At 49.6% G+C, this 21,476-nt stretch overlaps 6 protein-coding genes across 6 annotated transcripts in view, besides 9 other annotated features; 5 read left to right on the forward strand and 1 right to left on the reverse strand.

Moving 5' to 3' along the window:
• TSTA_108480 (reverse transcriptase, putative) overlaps positions 1–1,501 on the forward strand; it is a gene marked incomplete at both ends in the record, with an annotated part of 5,791 nt that extends 4,290 nt beyond the window's left edge. Inside the window, 4 exons of the mRNA XM_002488373.1 lie at positions 1–104; positions 163–328; positions 384–1,288; positions 1,324–1,501. Coding sequence (XP_002488418.1) covers positions 1–104; positions 163–328; positions 384–1,288; positions 1,324–1,501 — 1,353 coding nt within the window. The remainder of the gene's footprint in view (positions 105–162; positions 329–383; positions 1,289–1,323) is intronic.
• Positions 3–1,709: a mobile genetic element.
• A 443-nt stretch (positions 1,710–2,152) lies between these two features.
• Positions 2,153–2,182: a microsatellite.
• A 494-nt stretch (positions 2,183–2,676) lies between these two features.
• Positions 2,677–4,143: a mobile genetic element.
• On the reverse strand, positions 3,057–7,920 carry TSTA_108490 (uncharacterized protein; the record flags this gene model as incomplete). The annotated part of the gene is made up of 5 exons (XM_002488374.1): positions 3,057–4,111; positions 4,149–5,738; positions 5,769–6,053; positions 6,192–7,192; positions 7,246–7,920. 5 exons carry the CDS (start codon positions 7,918–7,920, stop codon positions 3,109–3,111), a joined length of 4,554 nt encoding a protein of 1,517 aa, XP_002488419.1. The 3' UTR covers positions 3,057–3,108.
• Positions 4,490–6,382: a mobile genetic element.
• Positions 4,961–5,698: a mobile genetic element.
• A 1,671-nt stretch (positions 7,921–9,591) lies between the features above and the next one.
• On the forward strand, positions 9,592–10,189 carry TSTA_108500 (uncharacterized protein; the record flags this gene model as incomplete). The annotated part of the gene is made up of 2 exons (XM_002488375.1): positions 9,592–9,659; positions 9,693–10,189. 2 exons carry the CDS (start codon positions 9,592–9,594, stop codon positions 9,964–9,966), a joined length of 342 nt encoding a protein of 113 aa, XP_002488420.1. The 3' UTR covers positions 9,967–10,189.
• A 428-nt stretch (positions 10,190–10,617) lies between these two features.
• TSTA_108510 (uncharacterized protein) lies at positions 10,618–13,577 on the forward strand (the record flags this gene model as incomplete). The annotated part of the gene is made up of 2 exons (XM_002488376.1): positions 10,618–12,655; positions 12,700–13,577. 2 exons carry the CDS (start codon positions 10,618–10,620, stop codon positions 13,575–13,577), a joined length of 2,916 nt encoding a protein of 971 aa, XP_002488421.1.
• Positions 12,738–13,484: a mobile genetic element.
• Positions 13,578–13,622: 45 nt separating the features above from the next.
• TSTA_108520 (reverse transcriptase, putative) lies at positions 13,623–19,663 on the forward strand (the record flags this gene model as incomplete). Its single annotated transcript, XM_002488377.1, has 2 exons — positions 13,623–15,657; positions 15,702–19,663. The coding sequence occupies 2 exons, from the start codon at positions 13,623–13,625 to the stop codon at positions 19,661–19,663; spliced, it is 5,997 nt and encodes a 1,998-aa protein (XP_002488422.1).
• Positions 15,740–19,402: a mobile genetic element.
• A 159-nt stretch (positions 19,664–19,822) lies between the features above and the next one.
• Positions 19,823–21,476, forward strand: part of TSTA_108530 (reverse transcriptase, putative) — a gene marked incomplete at both ends in the record, with an annotated part of 3,831 nt that continues 2,177 nt past the window's right edge. The window contains 2 exons of the mRNA XM_002488378.1: positions 19,823–19,876; positions 19,942–21,462. Of these exons, the coding sequence (XP_002488423.1) occupies positions 19,823–19,876; positions 19,942–21,462 (1,575 nt within the window). The remainder of the gene's footprint in view (positions 19,877–19,941; positions 21,463–21,476) is intronic.
• Positions 19,921–19,940: a microsatellite.
• Positions 19,972–21,476: a mobile genetic element.

Below are 21,476 nucleotides of genomic sequence, written 5' to 3' on the forward strand. Positions count from 1 at the left end.
GCTGGGAGAGGACACATGCCTCTAAATTTGCGCCTGCCAAATATCAACTTACCCACTTTTGGCGGAAGCACCAAATGGTGCCTAAACCGAGTGGTAGGCTGGATGTACCTCTCACAATCAAGGGAGTAGAAATTAAGCCTACGGACTCAATCAAATATCTAGGAGTTTATCTGGATACCCACCTCACTGGGGAAGTGCACGTACAGGAGATGAGAAAGAAGGCGGCAAAACTGGTGGCGGGATTAAGCTCAATCGCAGGATCGACATGGGGAACGCCCCTGGTTCATCTAAGGAAGATATACACGGCTGTCCTCCAACCACAGATCATGTACGCGTGCTCCACGTGGTATATACGAGGTGGAAGAGGGTTCACCGGTGCGCAGCGAGCTGCAGAGCAAGCCATCCGATCGATCCAGGATCAGGCTCTTCACCAGATATCCGGCGCGTTCAAACGTACGTCACGACAGGCCCTAGAGGTCTGTCTCCATGTACCACCTGCAGAGCTCACGCTCGCAAAGCTGGCTGAGAAGGCCTGCCTGCGGATCATGACCTCACCACTTCGATCTACGCTTTACCAAATACGTGGCCAAGCCCACCGTAACGACCCATACACGTCGCCACTTCATCGATTGGAAACAGCCATCAACCGCAAAATGGGACGTGATACTAGCCAACGCATCGAGACAATCTACCCCTTTGTAGTGCCACCGTGGTGGGAGCCACCAGAAGCAAGGATTGACGATACCCGTGAGGAGGCTATCAAGGCTATTGAAGCAATCTCAGGAACAGATACAACAATACAGTTCTTTACCGATGGGAGCGGCTTTGACAATGGGATTGGGGCAGCGGTCTACTCATCAATAGGACAGGCTTATAAGCTAGTAGGCTCATCTGACACACATACTGTTTATGCAGGGGAACTGGAGGGAATCGATGCGGCATTGGAAATCCTACTCCGAAGCCAGCCATGCGATGACAACCCACACGAAGCCACAATCTACACAGATAATCAAGCCGCAATACGCGCCACGTGCCAGCCAGGGCGGTCCTCTGGGCAGTATATCCTTCGACGGATCGTACGACACCTGGGCCTCCTACGCGACAACCGATCTCGATGGCGTGTACGACTACAGTGGGTGCCAGGCCACGAAGGGGTCCCAGGCAACGAGAAAGCAGACCAGCTGGCAAAGTTGGCTGCAGTCGAGGCGACACAGCGTACACAGGAGAACGCCCGCATAGCCAGGATCAGCGCACCCAATCAGACTACACCACACGCCGCACGAATGTCGTATATTCCAAATCAGTCAACTATCCTTATGGCAGTGTGTCGCCAGAGGCTACATGCAGGCTTTGCAAAGAGGTGGAAGGAACAGTGGGAGCATGCCAACCATGGACGGCATCTCTATCGGATAATCAAAGCACCAACGAAGATGGTGTTGCAGCTGCACGAGGGATTACGACGGGCTTGGAGTTCAGTGTTAATCCAACTACAAACAGGTAAATCAGCGCTACGCAGCTTCCTAGCAAGTGTAGGGATTGAAGACTCACCTCAATGCGAATGTGGCCTTGGGGATCAGGATACGGCCCACGTCCTCATACGGTGTCCTACCCATATAAACCTGCGTATGGAGACTCTCTGGAAAGAAGCACGCGAAACGGATTATCGGAAGCTCCTTAGCGAACCTCAGTGGGTTCGGCAGAGTATTGAATTTATGATGCGGACTGGTCTATTGACGCAGTTCCATCACGCAACCCCCTTAACAACCACGCGCTCACAGTGAGTGCGACACTATCCTGATGAAGAGTAACCATGTTGATTCGGCTCGGACGGATCAGCCACTTGACACGTTTGGAAAGAGAACCGGGCACCAAAGCATAAATATCACGTCACCCTGCACCGAGATCCTTCACTCTTTTTGTATATATACACATTTCCTTTGTTGGTTCGGCGTTCTGTTCGCTCGTTATCTGTTGTTGGTGGTCTTCGGATCTGGATACGGATACGTGTCGAGACTTTCGCGTGGAGTTGACTAAGTCAGCGCCAAGCCGGAAGCGTCTTGGCACGTTGACGTTGATTTATGCTTTTATACGGTAGTACGCCCGCTGCCCAATTAGAAGGCGCCGCCGGCCACTAGGCTTAGATGCGTGTATGAATCAATCAATCAATCAATCAATCAATCAAGTTCAGAGGTATCAGATTATTCATTGATTTTCTAATCTTGAGGGGCTGATGGACTGGTTATATACACCATGTAGGCACAGACCCACTTCCATATCGGAACAACACATCCACCGAGATATCTATATTCAACACTCCCACTCGATGGTTATTGTAAAGAAATCGGTGGATGGATCGTATAGACTCAGAGGATTGATATCGTTCAGTAATAGTGATCAATGATCAGTTGCTTGTCAGTATTAATAAGGAGATGATTCGATGCGTTGAATCTCTGTGTATTACTTGTCTCTCTAGTTACATACAACTCAGGGGTTGAGACTATAATTAGCCTCGGAATCACTAGTCATCACGTGACCTTGTGATCATATTCTTTACAGTTATCTTTGAGTAAGAAAAGATCGCCAGCGACTATCTATCGCGGTATAGACAAGCCCCATTAAAACCTTTCAAAACCCTTGAGGGAAAAATAAAGGAAAGGGTGCCTGCATGCCTCACTCAATGCCTAACCCCCGTCGAAACCATTCAAATCGGTCTCGTGCAAGAGGCTTGGTTAGACCATCAGCGATCTGTTCTGTGGTTGGTATGTAATTTAGCTCAACGGCCCCTGTGCCTTGAACCTCTCCTTGCCACTTGCGCTGGATTTCCATGTGTTTTGTGCGCGAATGATACTGAGGGTTTGAAGACAGAGCGATGGCTCCTTGGTTGTCACTACAGATGATTGTTGCCGTCTTGCCTTGGTTCACGTTTAGTTTATTGAGAAGTCTTCTCAGCTAAATGGCTTCTTTCGTTGCTTGCGTTTGTCCCATGAACTCAGCTTCGTAGGTTGACAAGGCAACAACACTCTGGCGCTTGGACTGCCAGCTGATGGCCCCGCTTCTAATATTGAACAGATATCCGGCTGTTGACCGTCTTGTGTTACGACAGCCAGCCTAGTCTGCATCGGTGAAGCCATTTAGCATTTGGAGTTGGCCCTTGTAGGTGAGTTGAAGAGTCTTTGTGCCCTTGAGGTACCGGAGAATTCGCCGAGCAAGCTTTACATGTTGTGGTCCCGGATTGGATAGGTATCGACTCGCCATCGAGACGGCGTATGCAATATCGCCTCTGGTTCCTAGCATGATATACATCAGAGATCCCACGACACGCTGATATTCAATTCTCTGATTTGCGGGACAGACGTAATCTAGATCGTTTTCTGGCATTGGTGAAGTGTCGATTGGAGTAGTGACGGGTGTGCAGTCGTCCATTTGAAATTGATGGAGGACCTTGTGGATGTAGGCTTCTTGACTTAGATAAAGGATCTGGTTCTGTCGGTCTCGTCGTATAGACATGCCGAGATAGTAACTGCAGGGTCCTAAATCAGTTATCTGAAACCGGTTTCTGAGGGATCGCTTGATGTTCTTGATTTCTGCGATGCTGGGTCTAATGATCAAAAGGTTATCAACGTATACTGCGATGTAGACGCTGCTCCGTACAAAGATACCAAGGTCGGCATTAATCGGTTCGAAGCCGAGAGTGCGTAGGAAATTGGTTAGGGTCTGATACCAGATATGGGGTGCTTGTTTGAGGCCGTACAGTGCCTTTTGAAGTTTGCACACCTTTCTCGTGCCGTCTGTCATGTGATAAGGTTGTTCGACGTAGATCTCGTGGTCGATATATCCATATAAGAATGCCGTTTTGACATCCATCTGTTCGATCTCGAGGTCCAAAGCCGCGGCGATGGCAAGGAGAGCCTTGTAGCTCATTGGCTTGACCACGGACGCGAATGTTTCGTCGTAATCAATGCCTTCTTCTTGAGTGAAGCCTCTTACTACCCATCGGCATTTGTGGCGGCTGACTTCTCCATTGGATCCTCGTTTCAATTTGAACACCCACTTTCCACTAAGGACTCGTCGATCCTTGGGAGGGTCAACCAGCTCCCAGGTCTTGTTCTGTCTAAGTGAGTTGACTTCATCAGTCATTGCATTCCCACTCCGACCAGCCTGTATCGTTCATTGCCTGTCGGAGGGTCTTTGGTTCAAAAGGTTCGGTCTCATCTGCTGCTAATGTTAGAAATGTTGGGATTACTTTCCCTTCAGGTATATTCATCAATGCAAGTTCTTCTTCACTTTCAAGAGAAGCGTCCTGCGAGGACCGCATTCTCAGTTCAGGATGATGTTCAAGTGCTTCCTGTTGCACGATATGTTCTGGGCGATCACGTTGGAGCTCTGCATTGCTGTCTCCTAACCTTGGATCTTGCTGCTGCACTGTATCCGCTGGGCGATCACGCTGGAGCTCTGCATAGCTGCCTCCTAGCCTTGGATCTGATTGAGCATCGTCTTGTTGCTGGTCGCTGCCGCTTGGTGAGTCGCTCCCGTAAGCAGTTTCCCGTGGAACATCCGAAAATGGTCCAAAGGCGTCCTCACTCCGGCTGGGCGATGGGGTGTCTCCCTCTCCGGCAACGGGCTGCGAGTTCTCGTCACTCGACTGAGACGATGGCTCATGACCCAGCTCAGGCAGTCTTTGCTCTCGTGGTGTCGTGGACATTTGACGACCAGAGGCGGGCACGGATGTGTGCCGTGTACTTACCGACGGTTGGTTTAATAGTCCCACCGTCTCACTCCCCCCTGCGGCAGCAGCCGTTACCGCAGGTGAGTCGTCTTGTGCCGCTCCCACATCTGGTCTTGTCTGTGTGGAGGGAGTGATTAGGACTTCATGAAATTCAGCATTTGGAGTCCCAATGATTCTGCCGTCTTCTAGCAGGATACGATAGTTTGTATTCCCTTCGTATCCAAGTAGAAGACATGGCCTCGTTCTTGGGTCCGTGATTTTCTTTCTTTGTTTGGGAGGAATTAGGTATTCCCCCCTGGACCCGATTACTCGGAGTCGTGATAGGTCTGGCTTGTCACCATACCAAGCTTGATAGGGAGTCATATTGAGCTTCGATAACGGCGATCGGTTAGACAGGAACGCTGCCGTCTGAGCAATCTCCGGCCAAAATTTGGCAGGCAGCCTTGTACGTGCGAGCGTCGGGCCAACCTGATTATAAATTGTCCTGTGCGCTCTCTCCGCAACCCCGTTCTGCTGGTGTTGGTCTACGCCTGTGATTTCAGCTTGGATGGCCCGTGAGAAGAGAGTAAATTTCATTTCTTCTCCCACTTGCTCTGGAATCTGGTCCATCCGTATTCGTCTGCATTTTCGTTCCGGACGTTCATTGTGATCCAGGAAGAAACGCAGTGATTCTATAACAAATTCTTGTCGACGTGGTATGGGGATGATTTCAATCCATCCCGTGAAGTCGTCAACGATGGTCAGCCAGTACCGACTGCCATCCAGGCCCTCATCAAATGGGCCTGCAACGTCAATGTGGAGAAGTTCCATTGCATACTCTCCTTTCTTTCCGGACGACTTGTGGGGCCTTTCAATCATGCGTCCCTGAAGGCATGGGTTACATGGCTGACGTGGTTCCATGTCCCGGACCCCATACGCCTGTTTCTTGAGTCGTCGTAAATTTGCGTCGCTCATGTGGGCCAGTCGGTGATGCCAGAGAGTCATCTGTGGACTGACATGATAGGCGGGAAAGCTGTGATTCGTCTAAATATCAAGTGCATACACGCCATGATACTGGCTGGCAGTGTACAGATTCTTCCCGTTTGATTTGTTGCGAATGCTGGCACTTTGGCTTGAAAACTCGACTTTTGCTCCTCGTTTGAGAAGCTGGAGCACAGATATGAGGTTTGCATGCGCTGAGGGAACAAAGAGAATATTGTCAAGCACTAGCCATTTCCTTCTGCCTTGCACATTGCATAGGATGTTTACTGTTCCTACCCCTGATGGGGTTGTACAGGTGTTGACGCTCCTTAGTGGTGGTCCGTAGTATTTTTCTATTTGCACAAACCTAGCGGTAATGTTGTAGATGTGCTGAGCACATCTACTGTCAACGATCTATGCATCGTGGATGGAAGGAGATTTCGTAGCTATTATTGTGAGGGTATGGTTAAATAGGGCAAGGTTCCCTTCAATATCCTTTCCAAACGCAGCATTGACATCCTCTTCTGAGGCCATTGTTGCCATGAAGGTGGGTCGCTTCGGATCTCTTGGGCCGCCCTCGTTGTCGTCTTCATCATCAGTGCTAGACCGCTTTTTGGACGAGTTGCGCGTGTCTGTCCGTGAATTATCAGATTTTGCCTTGCGGGCCTTATCGTCTTTCCCCTGATCCCTTAGCTTTGGATTTTTCTTGAAGCAACGAGCTTCCACATGGTAAGGCTTCTGACAAAATGAGCAGTATGGAGCGTTTTGAATTGTCTCAATAATACACGTGGTTCCATCCGCCGACGGTGTAATTTTGCGGTCCCCGGATTTTCGCATCAGAGCGAAGGTAGGAAGCACTTGTGGATCCGGTAGCTTGCCTAGTTGTCCTTTTCTATGCTCTTCTTCGATCGCCTTGTTTTCAATCGAGTCAAATGTAGGTGCTGCCGTTGTAATTTCTCCATCTTCGTTCCTTTCATTAACCATGTCTGTTTGTCGGAAGGTGTGGTCGCGAAAACTCTCATACTCGGGACCCAATGCCTGTAGGAAGAAGAATATACGCTCAATTTCGGAAGTGACACAGTCCTTGTCAAGGAGGAGTTTCTCCGCATGAATTTTCCTGATCTCAGCCCCGAGGGCTTGAACACTCCCACATGTTGCTCTAGAGAGAGACATATATCGTTTCTGCAGCTGTACATATGTTCCAGATCCCCCTGGTTTGAATTTGGCCTTGACTGCCTTGAGAAGCGATTGTACTTGAGTGATATCAAAGGCGTTAATCCGTTGTGCTGCGTCGTGCGTTAATTTGGCCGCGATCATAGCGGAGTAAAGCTTCTGGCGGTGAGTCCATTTCTGTGCTTCTTCTTCTTCGTCCTCTGGCGGAGCCGCTCCATCATCGGCAACGGCAGATATCCGGATGAACTCCTTGACTTTCTGGCTCCATTTGAACCAGTCATTGGCGTTGTCAAGAATGGGAATAGCATTATAGAATGAATTCAGGCCAAATTGCTCAAATTTCACAATATCAGTCATGGTGAGGGTAGATGTTCATCAGCACTGACGAATTCGGAGCTCAATGTATTGCTGGATTGACTTGGGGTAGATTCTCTGTGTGATGCTTCCGGAGAACGTGGCTCCAGACCAAAAAGTTCTAGGCTAGAGGCTTCACTGAGCTGCGTCGAGATAACCGACGGGCTTCGATCTGATGAGTCTAGCGAGGGGGTGCAGGATGGAGGGGTATAGTCTCTATCCGGCGAGTCGTGTGACCCCAGATGTTGTTTATAGGATTTGAAGAAATGAGGGAAGCGAGAATGATCAATTAGATATCTTGGTTTCTTCTGCGGAAATTCGAGGGGCCGGTTTGGTCGAAGGTTATAACGGTTTTTGTCGCCGTGATTCAATCTTGCAGGTCCAACTTGAGGATCCAACGGAGATGGAGTGGCTTGAGGCTGATAATGAGAAGGATAAAGATAGCAAGGTCCGTACTCAACACACATTGATTGAGTACGGTGGGTGGTGAGTAGTGCCTGGCGTATATGAACCTCGGAGAATGTGCGCGAGTAGGCTGTAGCAAGTGCGCCTAGTGATAGCGAAGGAAAATGTGATTCCTGGACCTTTTTGGTGCTCCAGCGGTGAAGGTACCGCAGGTGTGAAAGAATCCTGTAGTCCTCCAATGTCCAGAAGTGGTTCTTTCGTACAGTCTTTCTCTTTCTTCTTTTAAAACGGAGTGGTGCCATCATTGATCCGGAGATGACGTTTTATCGGTATGAATCAGTGATGAATCGACAGTTTCAGCGCTATCTCGGATGACTGCGGGATTTATCATAGCATTATCACGTGGTTATATATCAGTGTGAAGCCTGACTGGTGATGTTTTATATGAAACCTGCCGCGTCATCAGATTGCTCGTACCATGATTCCGGGATATCCGACGGGTTTCATATATGCCATATGGCATCCTGTCACGTCATCAAATCGCTCATAATGAGATGCGATATCTGGAGGAAAGTAGCAATTCTTTTATTTCTTCTCAAGTCTTCGTGTCCCTTCCGTATCGCCATAGCGTCCATAGTTCCTAGACATCGTTAATCAGATGATTCTAGTTGATGGGAGTTATGTTTCGAGCTGAGGCTTAGCCTTTGGATGAAGTTCTCCAGCATTGTATAAGCATGTTAGCTCAGTGGAAGCGTCCCGGGCTCATAACCTGTTGATTGAGGTAAGTTCAGAGGTATCAGATTATTCATTGATTTTCTAATCTTGAGGGGCTGATGGACTGGTTATATACACCATGTAGGCACAGACCCACTTCCATATCGGAACAACACATCCACCGAGATATCTATATTCAACAAAAATCAAGAACTAATGAAATTGGAGTATTTTTTACATAAAATTCACCAGCGGGAACGATATTGTTTTTATGCAATAACTTTGTCACGGAATCACGTGACTACTACGTGACTTACTGGCCCTAAGAAAGGGATATATACCGTAATGGAGGAACTAGGGATATGTTTTGTTTACTTTACTTTCTTTCTTCGCGCTAATACGTTGCAGAAGCCTGGCATAAAAAAAATAGCAAGATTTCGGAGTATACACTTGGTGCAGTATTCTTCCTGGCAAAACTCTATACCTTGTGCAATTGACAATCAAACCTCTTGTTGATAATATTATTGTCCCAACCGGCTAGCTGAGGGTAGACTGACGTCTGGAGTATAGAAAAGAGACCCGAAATGAGAATCTGTGGATTGACTGGCGTAACTGTATGTTGTCTATTTTAAGTCCGCTCTCTCCTTGTCTTGGCCATCACTAACTTCCCAAAGTAAGTGTGTGTCTTATGTCTTACCGAATGCAAACTTCAACGGTGCCAGCTGGTAGCGCTGTTTTGGAATTCTGGACGACTAGATACGGCGGACTAAATGCGGATTTCACCACTTAATTCAAATTTCCATTTTGCCGAAAATAGAGTTTGTATTATCCGTAACACTTTGTAATATTCACATATCGCCACATGTCAATTTTGATTGGATCATATACTCACCGCCCTGATAACTGCCATCGTATTCATCGTATCGCTTCATTGAATCGCTTCGTTATATGCTTCATCATACAAGTATCTATCTGTCAGCGTGAACGCTGTCTGTTGCGAATGCGTTCAGTACGTACTCGAATGCTACAAAAATTTCTGATCATTTGAAATATAAAAAAATATGGAGCAGGAAAAAGAGCAGGGATTTGATTATTAGTAAGCAGAAGTAATAACGACAGCAATTCCAACCTCTCAAGCAACCCCCTTTAACCTTCCTTCTTGTTCCCCGTCCCCCCCGAAATAACTTAGAAACTGAACCTATAGTGATATTAGTATATGATGTTGCGATGGTGTTATAAGAGCTGTGCTTACTCGAAGCATGCAGAATGAACACCGAAACAAAGGAGCTCTCGGCGGAGGGCAGAGCTTTGAAGAATCCAAGAAAGAGTTGATAAGTTGGTTGTGAAAGGTGTGGAATAGCGGAAAGAGTACTTATTTGATGGCCCCATCGAGGTTGGCCCTTCAGTTCTTTCACGATGGCGACAATGTCTTTGACGACATCGAGAATATCCTTGACGAGAGTCAAGAACTCCAGGATCTTAGTGAGGACAGAGACGGAGCCGCCGAAGAGGCCGGGCATGGCTCCAAAAGCAAATTTGAGCATTCTGAGCATGCTGGTGATGGTGGTGGTGGTACTTGTGTTGCAGGAGCAGCGGCAGCAGCAAGTGAGGAGAATCTCGATGGTTGGAAGTGATTTATAAGAAGAAAGGAAGCGGGGGAGTTGGAGGAGGATGGGAGATATTTATTCCCTAACTTGGGGATGTAAACCATGCAACCCATACGAACGACGCAAAAACAATGCAATATATGGAATCCCACGGAATCGAGGACGCTCGCTATAGGAATCGATGATGTATTGGGAAATTGACGACGCCATGGGAGATGCTGATGCAACGAGGAATGTGATATGATACTAATGCATATAGATATTAGGAAGTTAGGTCAACGCTGAAGACCCGGATCTTGATTGAAGTTGTATAAATCTATAGACTTCATCGTAGTAGAAAGTAGGCAGTCTAATGAAGCGATCTAATGAGGCAATACGTATCTATATCTAAATATAAAGTGGATACTTCAATGAAGCGATCCAATGAAGCGATATACGTACCTATATCTGAATATAAAGTGGATAACTTAATGAAGCGATCCAATAGATTGTTATTTTGTTGATAAACTCCTTTAGCGTCCACGTAAGCGGACTAAATGAAAAATTAATCATAAAATTATTTTCCATGCACAGCGACAACGCAATCTTGGCCTTATCTGAGATCCTGATTTGACGACGAACCACGCTTATTGAGCTTTCCAAGGGTCTTTGCAGGCTTCTTAGTATCGAAAAACCCTCATGGAAAGTCCAGAGAGGCCTCCAGGGGCCACTGGAGATCCAGAAATCATGGGACCTGGATCTGGGGTTGATTCATCGACACCCTCCCAGGAACCGTCACAGCTACCTCCAACTACCCGTGCACCGTTTGCAGGACTTCAAGGTAGCCAGAAACAGTCCAAAGAACCTACTTTGGACAACAGCAACACTTTACAAGAGCCACGACAGACTGGAGAAACCCAACAAGCTCCAGGAACGACTCTCGAAAAAAGGAAGGCTTCTAGGCTGACCATAGGATCTCGGACCCCAATAACTAGGTCTGGATTAAGCGCGGCTCCAAAGAGAAAGATTACACTTGCCACAATACGTGCAACGAGTGCTCCTGCAGAGGATAGCCTTGTGATGAGCCTGATCGAGGATCTCAACAGCCAAACACAAGAGACGATCCGCCAGCTCTCCGTCGAGCTAACAGCCGCAAGAAACGTGATCAGCACGCAACAGGGCCTTATTACTACCCTTAACGCTAGGCTAGAGAGCCTTGAAACCTACGTGAACGCGCTACAAAGCCGTCAAATCCTACCACTCGACCCCTTTGACACAACGCGTGAGGTTGCGGCGCACGGGCCACCGCCAAGAGCCGCTTCCACGGGAGGCTTAGCGTCCACCCCAATACAGCTAGATGCCGCGCCTGAGAGCCGCGCGATAAACTCAACCGCACCTCAGCCGCAGCCGCGATATCAGAATCCAACAAAGGCTACGAAACAAGCCGTACAGCCACCTGAGGGCCCCAAAAAAGTATTTGGAACCGCCGCGCAGACCACCAAACAGCCTGAAACTACCGCTAAGCCACTGACCAAGCCCGCACCTACGAAATGGGCCGCTATTGCCGCGAACAATACCCAATCTGGAGGATGGAAAACCGTCCAGTATAAGAAACAGGCTCCAACACCCTCAAAGACTCTATTGATAACGGAATTGAAGCCCGTGAGCACCCGGAGCAAGGAGGAGAGACGCCTAATCTTTAGACGACGATATCCTAAAGATGCCCGTACCGCATTAAAAGCTGATGTCCTCTTGGCCCTCAACCGTGCCCTTGCTAAGACAGGTTTTCCTGACTTTGTAAGAGCGGTCGATTCTGGATACGCAGCCTCAGGAGCCTTGACAGTGCTCCTTGAGCGAGGCACTTGCAGCAGCACCCTCGTGCCCGTCTACAACGATACTCTACTAGCCGCTGTAAGGCAAACAGACCCGGCAGTTATTTCTGTGGAGATTAGCGAACAGTGGCACCGTGTCAAGGTACAGGCAGTGCCTGTGGACCGCTACATGTATAACGATCAAGGCTTAGCACTGGCCCAAGAAGAGATTGAGCTGGGAACACCATATAGGCTTAAACGAGAGCCAACGTGGCTTAAGAGAGCCAAGACTATACAGGCTAGTAACCAGAAATTTGCCACGATTGTGATCACAGTAGGTTCCTTAGAGGAAGCTCGAACACTGATCAATAGAGGCATCAAGTTTGGAGGCCGGCACCATCGAGTAGCACCTTATTGGGAGTCAAATCCTGAAAGTATCTGCCCCCGATGCTGCGGAATCGGCTACTCCGGCTTCATGGCTTGCGGTGGCAGGCCTCCTAGATGCGCGATCTGCGCAGGTGACCATGAGGCGATAGAACACTCTTGTACAGTAGTGGATTGTAGGGTTGGCCCAGCCAAACCTTGCCAACACACAGTGATCAAGTGCGCTAACTGCAAAGGTGCACACGAGGCCACATCTGCTAAGTGTCCTAGAGTTAGAGAGGCTCGTCAAAGGGCCATCCGGAGAATGAGGGAACGCTCCTTACAAGACCTCATCCCATCGGATGAGACATTCGCAGTAGTCCCTCCAAAGCTAGTACTGACCTCAGCAGAGAGACCCGGACAGCCTCTAGAAGAGACACTAGCTCTAGAGGAGGACGACGATGAATCACTGCCTGTGATGCAATTAGAGGCTGACATTCATGAGGGAGATAGCCAACAGCCACTAGAGCTAGAGCTTAGTCCAGCCACCGAAGCGCCTCAAAGTGAGGAGCTATGATAGTACTACAACATAACTGTGCCCGTACAGGCGCTGTAGTGCATACAGCCCTTGAAGCAGCACTACAGGCTGGTGCCGGGATAGCCTGTCTCCAGGAGCCCCCGGTACGTGGAAAATACCAGATAAGCCATCCTGGCTTTCTGTTCTACTGGCCTGAGGGTCCTCGAGAACATGCTCGGGTAGTGACAGCGATTCGGAGAGATTTAGTGAGAGAATTAGTAGTGGAGGCGCGCACAGATCTGGGTAACCATCCATATTTTATGGTGGTTGACGTGCTAGAACAGGGGAGGCGTACGAGGATAGTGAACTGCTATGACAACTGGCTAGGAGCACGTCATACATACTCAGGAGAGAGCCTACTTACAAGAAGAGCTCTTTCAGATCTCGATTGGGGACCAATTTTAGAGGGCCGATGTCTCATTCTTGGAGATTTTAACGCTCACAGCCCGATGTGGAATGCCCACATCGACCAGAGGGTCAACGCGAGATCCCTGGAGGATCTGATAACGAGGCATGACCTCTTTATCAACAATGACCCTGACAAACCAACAAGACCTCATAAATCTAGAGGTCCTACAGCATCGTCAGGGAATGAAACAAGCACACAAAACCTATCCACGGAGCCGAGGGTCTCAATTATTGATCTTACAATCAGTAATCAAGCCCTCGGGCCCTTATCTGGATGGGAAATCGAAGGCCAGAAGCTTACACCGTCAGATCACGTCATGATCTGGGCAAGCTGGGAACCTCCAGCAATGACAATTACAGAGCCTACAAGGAAAGAAGTCACAGGCTGGCAAATAGAGAATCTACTAGGAGACAAGGAGGCCCTGCAAGACATGGGCCTTTTAAACAAGACCAGGAAAAAACAGCGAGATCCTGATTTGACGACGAACCACGCTTATTGAGCTTTCCAAGGGCCTTTGCAGGCTTCTTAGCATCGAAAACCCCTCATGGAAAGTCCAGAGAGGCCTCCAGGGGCCACTGGAGATCCAGAAATCATAGGACCTGGATCTGGGGTTGATTCATCGACACCCTCCCAGGAAACGTCACAGCTACCTCCAACTACCCGTGCACTATTTGCAGGACTTGGAGACTGTCAGAAACAGTCCAATGAACCTACTTTGAGCAATAGCGACGCTCTACAAGCGCCACGACAGACTGGAGAAACCCAACAAGCCCCAGGAACGATCCTCGAGAAAAGGAAGGCCTCAAGGCTGACTATAGGATCTCGGACTCCTATAACTAGGTCTGGATTGAGCGCGGCTCCGAAGAGGAAGATTACACTTACCGCAATGCGTGCAGCGAGTGCTCCTGCAGAGGATAGCCTCGTGATGGGCCTGATCGAGGACCTCAACGGCCATCTGCAAGAGGCGGTCCACCAGCTCTCCGCGGAGCTGACGACTGCCAGAAACGTGATCAATACCCAACAGGGCCTCATTACTACTCTCAACGCTAGGCTAGAGAGCCTTGAAACTTACGTGAACGCGCTACAAAGCCGTCAAATCCTACCACTCGACCCCTTCGCTGCAACGCGTGAGGTTGCGGCGCACGGGCCACCGCCAAGAGCCGCTTCCACGGGAGGTTTAGCGTCCACCCCAATACAGCTAGATGCCGCGCCTGAGAGCCGCGCGATAAACTCAACCGCACCTCAGCCTCCACCGCGATATCAGAATCCAACAAAGGCTACGAAGCAAGCCATACAGCCACCTGAGGGCCCTAAAAAGGTACCTGGAACCGCCGCGAAGACCACCAAACAGCCCGAAACTACCGCTAAGCCACTGACCAAGCCCGCACCTACGAAATGGGCCGCTATTGCCGCGAATAACACCCAGTCTGGAGGATGGAAAACCGTCCAGTATAAGAAACAGGCCTTGGCACCCTCGAAGGCTCTGTCAACAACTAATTTGAAGCCCGTAAGTACCCGGAGTAAGGAGGAGAGGCGCCTAATCTTTAGACGACGATATCCTAAAGATGCTCCTACCGCATTGAAAGCCGATATCCTCTTAGCCCTTAACCGTGCCCTTGCTAAGGCAGGTTTTCCTGACTTTGTAAGAGCGGTCGATTCTGGATACGCGGCCTCAGGGGCCTTAACAGTGCTCCTAGAGCGAGGCACTCGCAGCAGCACCCTCGTGCCCGTCTACAACGATACTCTACTAGCCGCTGTAAGGCAAACAGATCCAGCAGTTATTTCCGTGGAGATTAGCGAACAGTGGCACCGTGTTAAGGTACAGGCAGTGCCTGTGGACCGCTACATGTATAATGACCAAGGCCTAGCACTAGCCCAAGAAGAGATTGAGCTGGGAACACCATATAGGCTTAAACGAGAGCCAACGTGGCTCAAGAGAGCCAAGACTATACAGGCTAGCAACCAGAGATTTGCCACGATTGTGATCACAGTAGGTTCTTTGGAGGAAGCTCGAACACTGATCAATAAAGGCATCAAGTTTGGAGGCCGACACCATCGAGTAGCACCTTATTGGGAGTCAAATCCTGAGAGTATCTGCCCTCGATGCTGCGGAATTGGCCACTCTGGCTTCATGGCTTGTGGTGGCAGGTCTCCTAAATGCGCGATCTGCGCAGGTGATCATGAGGCAATAGAGCACTCATGTACAGTAGTGGATTGTAGGGTTGGCCCAGCTAAACCTTGCAAACACACAGTGATCAAGTGCGCTAACTGCAAAGGTGCACACGAGGCTACATCTCCTAAGTGCCCTAAAGCTAGGGAGGCTCGTCAAAGGGCTATCCGGAGAATGAGGGAACAATCCTTACAAGACCTCATCCCATTAGATGAGACATTCGCGGTAGTGCCTCCAAAACCGGTACTGACCTTGGAGGAGAGACCTGGACAGTCTCTAGAGGAGGAGACGTCAACTCCAGAAGAAGATGAATTGCTGCCTGAGATGCAATTAGAGGCTGATATTCACGAGGGAAATAGCCAACAACCACTAGAGCCAGAGCTCAAGTCAGCCACCGAAGCGCCTCAAAGTGAGGATCTATGATAGTACTACAACATAACTGTGCCCGTACAGGCGCTGTAGTACATACAGCCCTAGAAGTGGCACTACAGGCTGGTGCCGGGATAGCCTGTCTCCAGGAGCCCCCGGTACGTGGAAAATACCAGATAAGCCATCCTGGCTTCCTGTTCTACTGGCCTGAGGGTCCTCGAGAACATGCTCGAGTAGTGACAGCGATTCGGAGAGATTTAGTGAGAGAATTAGTGGTGGAGGCGCGTACAGATCTAGCTAACCATCCATATTTTATGGTGGTTGACGTGCTAGAACAGGGGAGGCGTACAAGGATAGTGAACTGCTATGACAACTGGTTAGGTGCACGTCACACATACTCAGGAGAGAGCCTACTTACAAGAAGAGCCCTTTCAGATCTTGATTGGGGACCAATTTTAGAGGGTCGATGCCTCATTCTTGGAGACTTCAACGCCCACAGCCCGATGTGGAATGTCCATATCGACCAGAGGGTTAACGCAAGATCCCTCGAGGATCTAATAATGAGGCATGACCTCTTTATTAATAACGACCCTGACGAGCCAACAAGGCCTCATAAGCTTAGAGATTCTACAGCATCATTAGAAACATCTACTGAGCCTAGGGTCTCAATTATTGATCTCACAATCAGTAGTCAAGCCCTTGGCCCTCTATCTGGATGGGAAATCGAAAGCCAGAGGCTCACGCCGTCAGATCATGTTATGATTTGGGCTAGCTGGGAACCTCCGACAACTGCGAGTACAGAGCCCACAAGGAAAGAAGTCACAGGGTGGCAGATAGAGGCTCTACTAGGAGACAAAAAGGCTCTGCAGGAGGCAAAAGACACCTGGAACGAACTAGCAAAGACTCAACCAATACTAACAGACACAACCTCAACAGAGGAAGTGGAACGTGAAGCTGAGTGGATCGAGAGAACATTGACAGAGGTCCTGAACAAGCACTGCAAACAGATCAAGCTTTGTGCTCGATCTAAGCGGTGGTGGAACAGTGAGATTGAGGCAGAACGAAGCGCGTATTCCAAGGCTCGTAAGGCCTACCAAGCGGGTGAGATTAGCGAAGAGGAGCATCGAGAAGCACGTAAGGGCTTCTATTCACTGATCAGGAGAGCTAAAAGAGAGTGCTGGGAGGGTTTCCTTCAGGGCACGTCTGAGGGCTCTCTGCCAGATCAGAAACGGTGTTGGACAGCCTTACGCTATACTAAACCACAAACACAAGGCACCACACCAGCTCTCACCGATGAGGCCTCAGGGGAGGTGATTGCAGCCACCTTTAGCGAGAAGGAGGAGGTTTTTAGACACCGTGCATTTCCACAGGCTCCAAACAGTAACATGCAGTTACAGCTTCCTGAGCGAGGATCGGCCCACAAGCTGGTCAACGAGGAAGTTGTCAAGAATGCCCTCTTTAGCCAGGGACTAGAGAAAGCTCCAGGTACAGATTTACTGAACTTCAGGGCTATCAGGCTCTTATGGAATCTAGACTCAGAGCGTGTGGTTAGCCTGACTAGGCAGTGCCTCAGGCTTGGGATACATCCACGTGTCTGGAAAACAGCCAAGGGAGTTCTACTGAGAAAGAACGGTAAAACCAACTACACACTGGCTAGTGCGTATCGAGTGATAAGCCTATTGAAGTGCCTAGGCAAGGTGATTGAGAAGCTCGTGGCAGAGTTAATTACAAACTTTGCAGAGGCTCAAGACCTCTTCCATGATGGTCAATTTGGAGGCCGTCAGCAACGCAGTGCAATTGATGCTGTGGCATGTCTAGTGGAGGAGATCCATCAAGCTTGGGCAAATGGGAAGCTGGCTGCAGCTCTATTTATGGATATTGAGGGGGCCTTTGACCATGTCATCCTAGCAAAACTGGTAGAGGTGCTCAGAGAGGCTAGCGTGGATGGAGATCTTATACATTGGGTGATCTCATTTCTATCTGACCGGCGAGTCACTCTTGTGATTGATGGACACGTGGGAAAGGAAGTACCGATAAGCTCTGGGTTACCTCAGGGCTCTCCGGTGTCACCCATTCTCTTTGTTCTATACGTTCATGGGCTATCAAGAGCCATTGAGAGGAGTGTGCCAGAGGTTCGATGTCTGTCCTTTGTGGATGACCAAGGCCTAGTAACAGCCGCAAGCTCAGTGAAGGAGGCTTGTAGGATCCTCGAGAAAGCCGCGGAAGTAGCCATCGAGTGGGGGGTGGCTAACGGGGTACAATTTGATCGCAAAAAGACTGAAGCCGCTTTCTTTTATAGACGACACAGACGTCAAGTGGCCCAAAACGTATCTCGAGCCCGGATCAGGGTTGGAGGCGAGTTGGCAACTGTCAAATCTACAGTACGGTGGCTAGGGATACTCCTAGATAACCAACTTACATGGAAGAGCCACTACAACGCTCGAATTAAGACAGCAAGAAATACGATAATCAGGTTAAACTCACTCTGCAGAGCTAATGGGTTACCTCCAGCATTAGTGAGGCGCATACAGAAGGCTACAGTGCAAGCCCAATTGCTATGGGGTGCCGAGATATGGTGGCAAGGCCAGAAAACATGGGCACAAAGGATCCAGATTCTGATCAATAAGCAAGCCAGAGGTATTACGGGCATGTTCCCAAAAACCCCAATCGGAGCCCTAATCAGAGAGGCAGCGTTAGAGCCAGCGACAGTCTTACTGGACGCTAGAGTAGCTCGATACACAGCGAGGCTACTAGCTCTGCCTGACACGCATCATACAGCGCAGATACTTCCAGTCACCCTCAGACATGGTGACCTCCGCGCACAACCTGGAGAGCAACCACTGGACGACCGTGAATGGGCCTCTAGAGACAACAAGGTGCTAAATCGACTTGGCCAAAGGCTTGCAAAGCACCTTGCTCAACGGTTGAACAGAGACCCCTCTGGAGGAATTGAGAGAACTGAACAATATGAGCTCAAAAGCTTCCCAGGCTCGATCCGAGTACTTGACAATGAAGAGGCCCTAACAGAGGCTAATCAACAGCGTGCTGGAACAACGTTTTGGTCAGACGGCTCTAGACTCGATACAGGACGTGCAGGAGCCGGTGTCACTTTACAGGCTGTACCTGGAGGCCCCTGGGAACACGTAGAGGTGCCAATGGGCCACGGACACGAGGTGTTTGACGCAGAACTAGTGGGAGTAGCCACAGCCCTTGAATGGGCACTGGAGAGGCAACCTCTTGGTCCTATCTGGGTGTTCCTTGACGCACAGAATGCTATTGATCGCCTCAGATCGACAAGGCCAGGCCCTGGGCAAGCCCTTGTTCTCAGGGCTCACAAGGCAGCTGAGAAACTAGCCTTGAGAGGCCAACCAGTCACAATACAATGGGTCCCAGGCCACTCAGGGATTGAAGGGAACGAGCAGGCTGATCAAGCTGCTAAACGTGCAGCTAGTAAACAAACCGCGCCTGGTTTTGAGCACCTATCTTTAGCGCACGTTAGAAGGGCTTGCACGGAAGCAAGGAGAGCCGCAGTATCTGAATGGGCTCAAATCAATGCTGTACAAGGCAGGCATAGATATGGACGTGTCTACAAGATGCCTCGAGGTTGGAACCTTGACCCAGTGGCAGGAAAAGCTCCGAAAAGATTGGCTAGTCGATACTACCAGTTAAAGACAGGACATGCCCCAATTGGTACCTATCTATACCGGATAGGCCGACGGGAATCGCCTGAGTGTCAGGCCTGCAAGGAGCCTCATGAGACAGTAAGGCATGTACTCTTTGAGTGCCGTGGACGTCGAACAGGACGAAGAACTCTCTATCAAGCCCTCAAAAAAGCAGGCGTGCCACTGCCTACAGCGGCTGAGGAAGACCCCGAGGCTAGGCTATTTGCTGAGCCTAGAGCGACGCAGGGCTTGCTGCAATTCGTGGCTGAAGCCAACCTATTCAATGATAAGGAGCGGACAGCCAGAGAGGCTGAGTCTAGTGATGCGTGGGGGTGGGATACGTTGGAGGAAGGTGGCCTAGGTGTCACATTGGAGGATGAATAGGGGTGAGGGCACGCTAGTCAGAGTTTGTACTGATTAGGTGTGCCCACGGGTTTGGAGCTATAAGGGATCTCCGGGAGGATTAGCCTAGGGAGAGTGCCCAAAGGTCCCTGGCATATCGGCCACATGGGGACGAGATAGTGATTTATTTTGAATTTTTGTATGTATGATTCTGATAGGGGTGAGGCCTTTAGGGTCTCACCAAGGCTTCCAGAGGTCTGTCATAGCCAATAGGGCTGGGTACGGACAATAAACTTGATTAATAATAATAATAATAATAGGAGGCCCTGCAGGCGGCAAAAGACACCTGGAACGAACTGGCAAAGACCCAACTAAGACTAACAGACTCGACCTCAACAGAGGAAGTGGAACGTGAAGCTGAGTGGATCGAGAAAACCCTGACAGAGGTACTGAATAGACATTGCAAACAGATCAAGCTTTGTGCCCGCTCAAAGCGTTGGTGGAACAGTGAGATTGAGGCAGAACGAAGCGCGTATTCCAAGGCTCGTAAGGCCTATCAAGCTGGTGAGATTAGCGAGGAAAAGCATCGAGAAGCACGCAAGGCTTTCTATTCACTAATCAGGAGAATCAAAAGAGAGTGCTGGGAGGGTTTCCTCCAGGGCACATCTGAAGGTTCTCTGCCTGACCAGAAACGGTGTTGGACAGCCTTACGCTATACCAAACTACAAACACAAGGTACTACACCAGCTCTAACTGATGAGGCCTCTGGGGAGGTGATTGCAGCCACCTTTAGTGAGAAGGAGGAGGTTTTTAGACACCGCGCTTTTCCACAGGCTCCAAACAGCAACATTGAGTTGCAGCTTCCTGAGCCTGGATCTGCCCACAAGCTGGTTAACGAGGAAGCAGTCAAGAATGCCCTCTTTAGCCAGGGACTAGAGAAAGCTCCGGGTACAGATTTATTGAACTTCAGAGCTATCAGGCTCTTGTGGAACCTAGATTCAGAGCGCGTGGTCAGCCTGGTAAGACAGTGCCTTAGGCTTGGGATACATCCGCGGATCTGGAAAATAGCTAAGGGGGTTCTCTTGAGAAAGAACGGCAAAACCAACTACACACTGGCTAGTGCATATCGAGTGATAAGCCTATTGAAGTGTCTAGGGAAGGTGATTGAGAAGCTCGTGGCAGAGTTGATCACAAACTTTGCAGAGGCCCAAGATCTCTTCCACGATGGCCAATTTGGAGGCCGTAGGCAACGCAGTGCAATTGATGCCGTGGCATGCTTAGTTGAGGAGATTCACCAAGCCTGGGCGAATGGGAAGCTGGCTGCAGCACTGTTTATGGATATTAAGGGGGCCTTTGACCATGTTGTCTTGGCCAGACTAATCGAGGTCCTCAGAGAGGCTAGCGTGGATGGAGACCTTATACGCTGGGTAGTCTCGTTTCTATCTGATCGGCGAGTCACCCTTGTGATTGACGGACACATTGGAAAGGAAACATCGATAAGCTCTGGGCTACCTCAGGGCTCTCCGGTGTCACCTATCCTGTTTGTTTTGTATGTTCATGGGCTGTCTAGAGCCATTGAGAGGAGTGTGCCAGAGATTCGATGTCTATCCTTTGTGGACGACCAAGGCCTGATAACAGCCGCAAGCTCAGTGAAGGAGGCTTGTAGGACCCTTGAGAAAGCAGCCGAAGTAGCCATCGAGTGGGGGGTGACCAACGGGGTGCAATTCGATCGCAAAAGACTGAAGCCGCATTCTTTTATAGACGACACAGACGTCAAGTGGCCCAAAACATATCCCAAGCCCGGATCAGGTTGGAGGCGAGTTGGCGACTGTCAACCAACAGTACGGTGGCTAGG

This window comes from Talaromyces stipitatus, genomic scaffold (genome assembly GCF_000003125.1).
Source record: "Talaromyces stipitatus ATCC 10500 scf_1105507295491 genomic scaffold, whole genome shotgun sequence".
Lineage (NCBI taxonomy): Eukaryota > Fungi > Ascomycota > Eurotiomycetes > Eurotiales > Trichocomaceae > Talaromyces > Talaromyces stipitatus.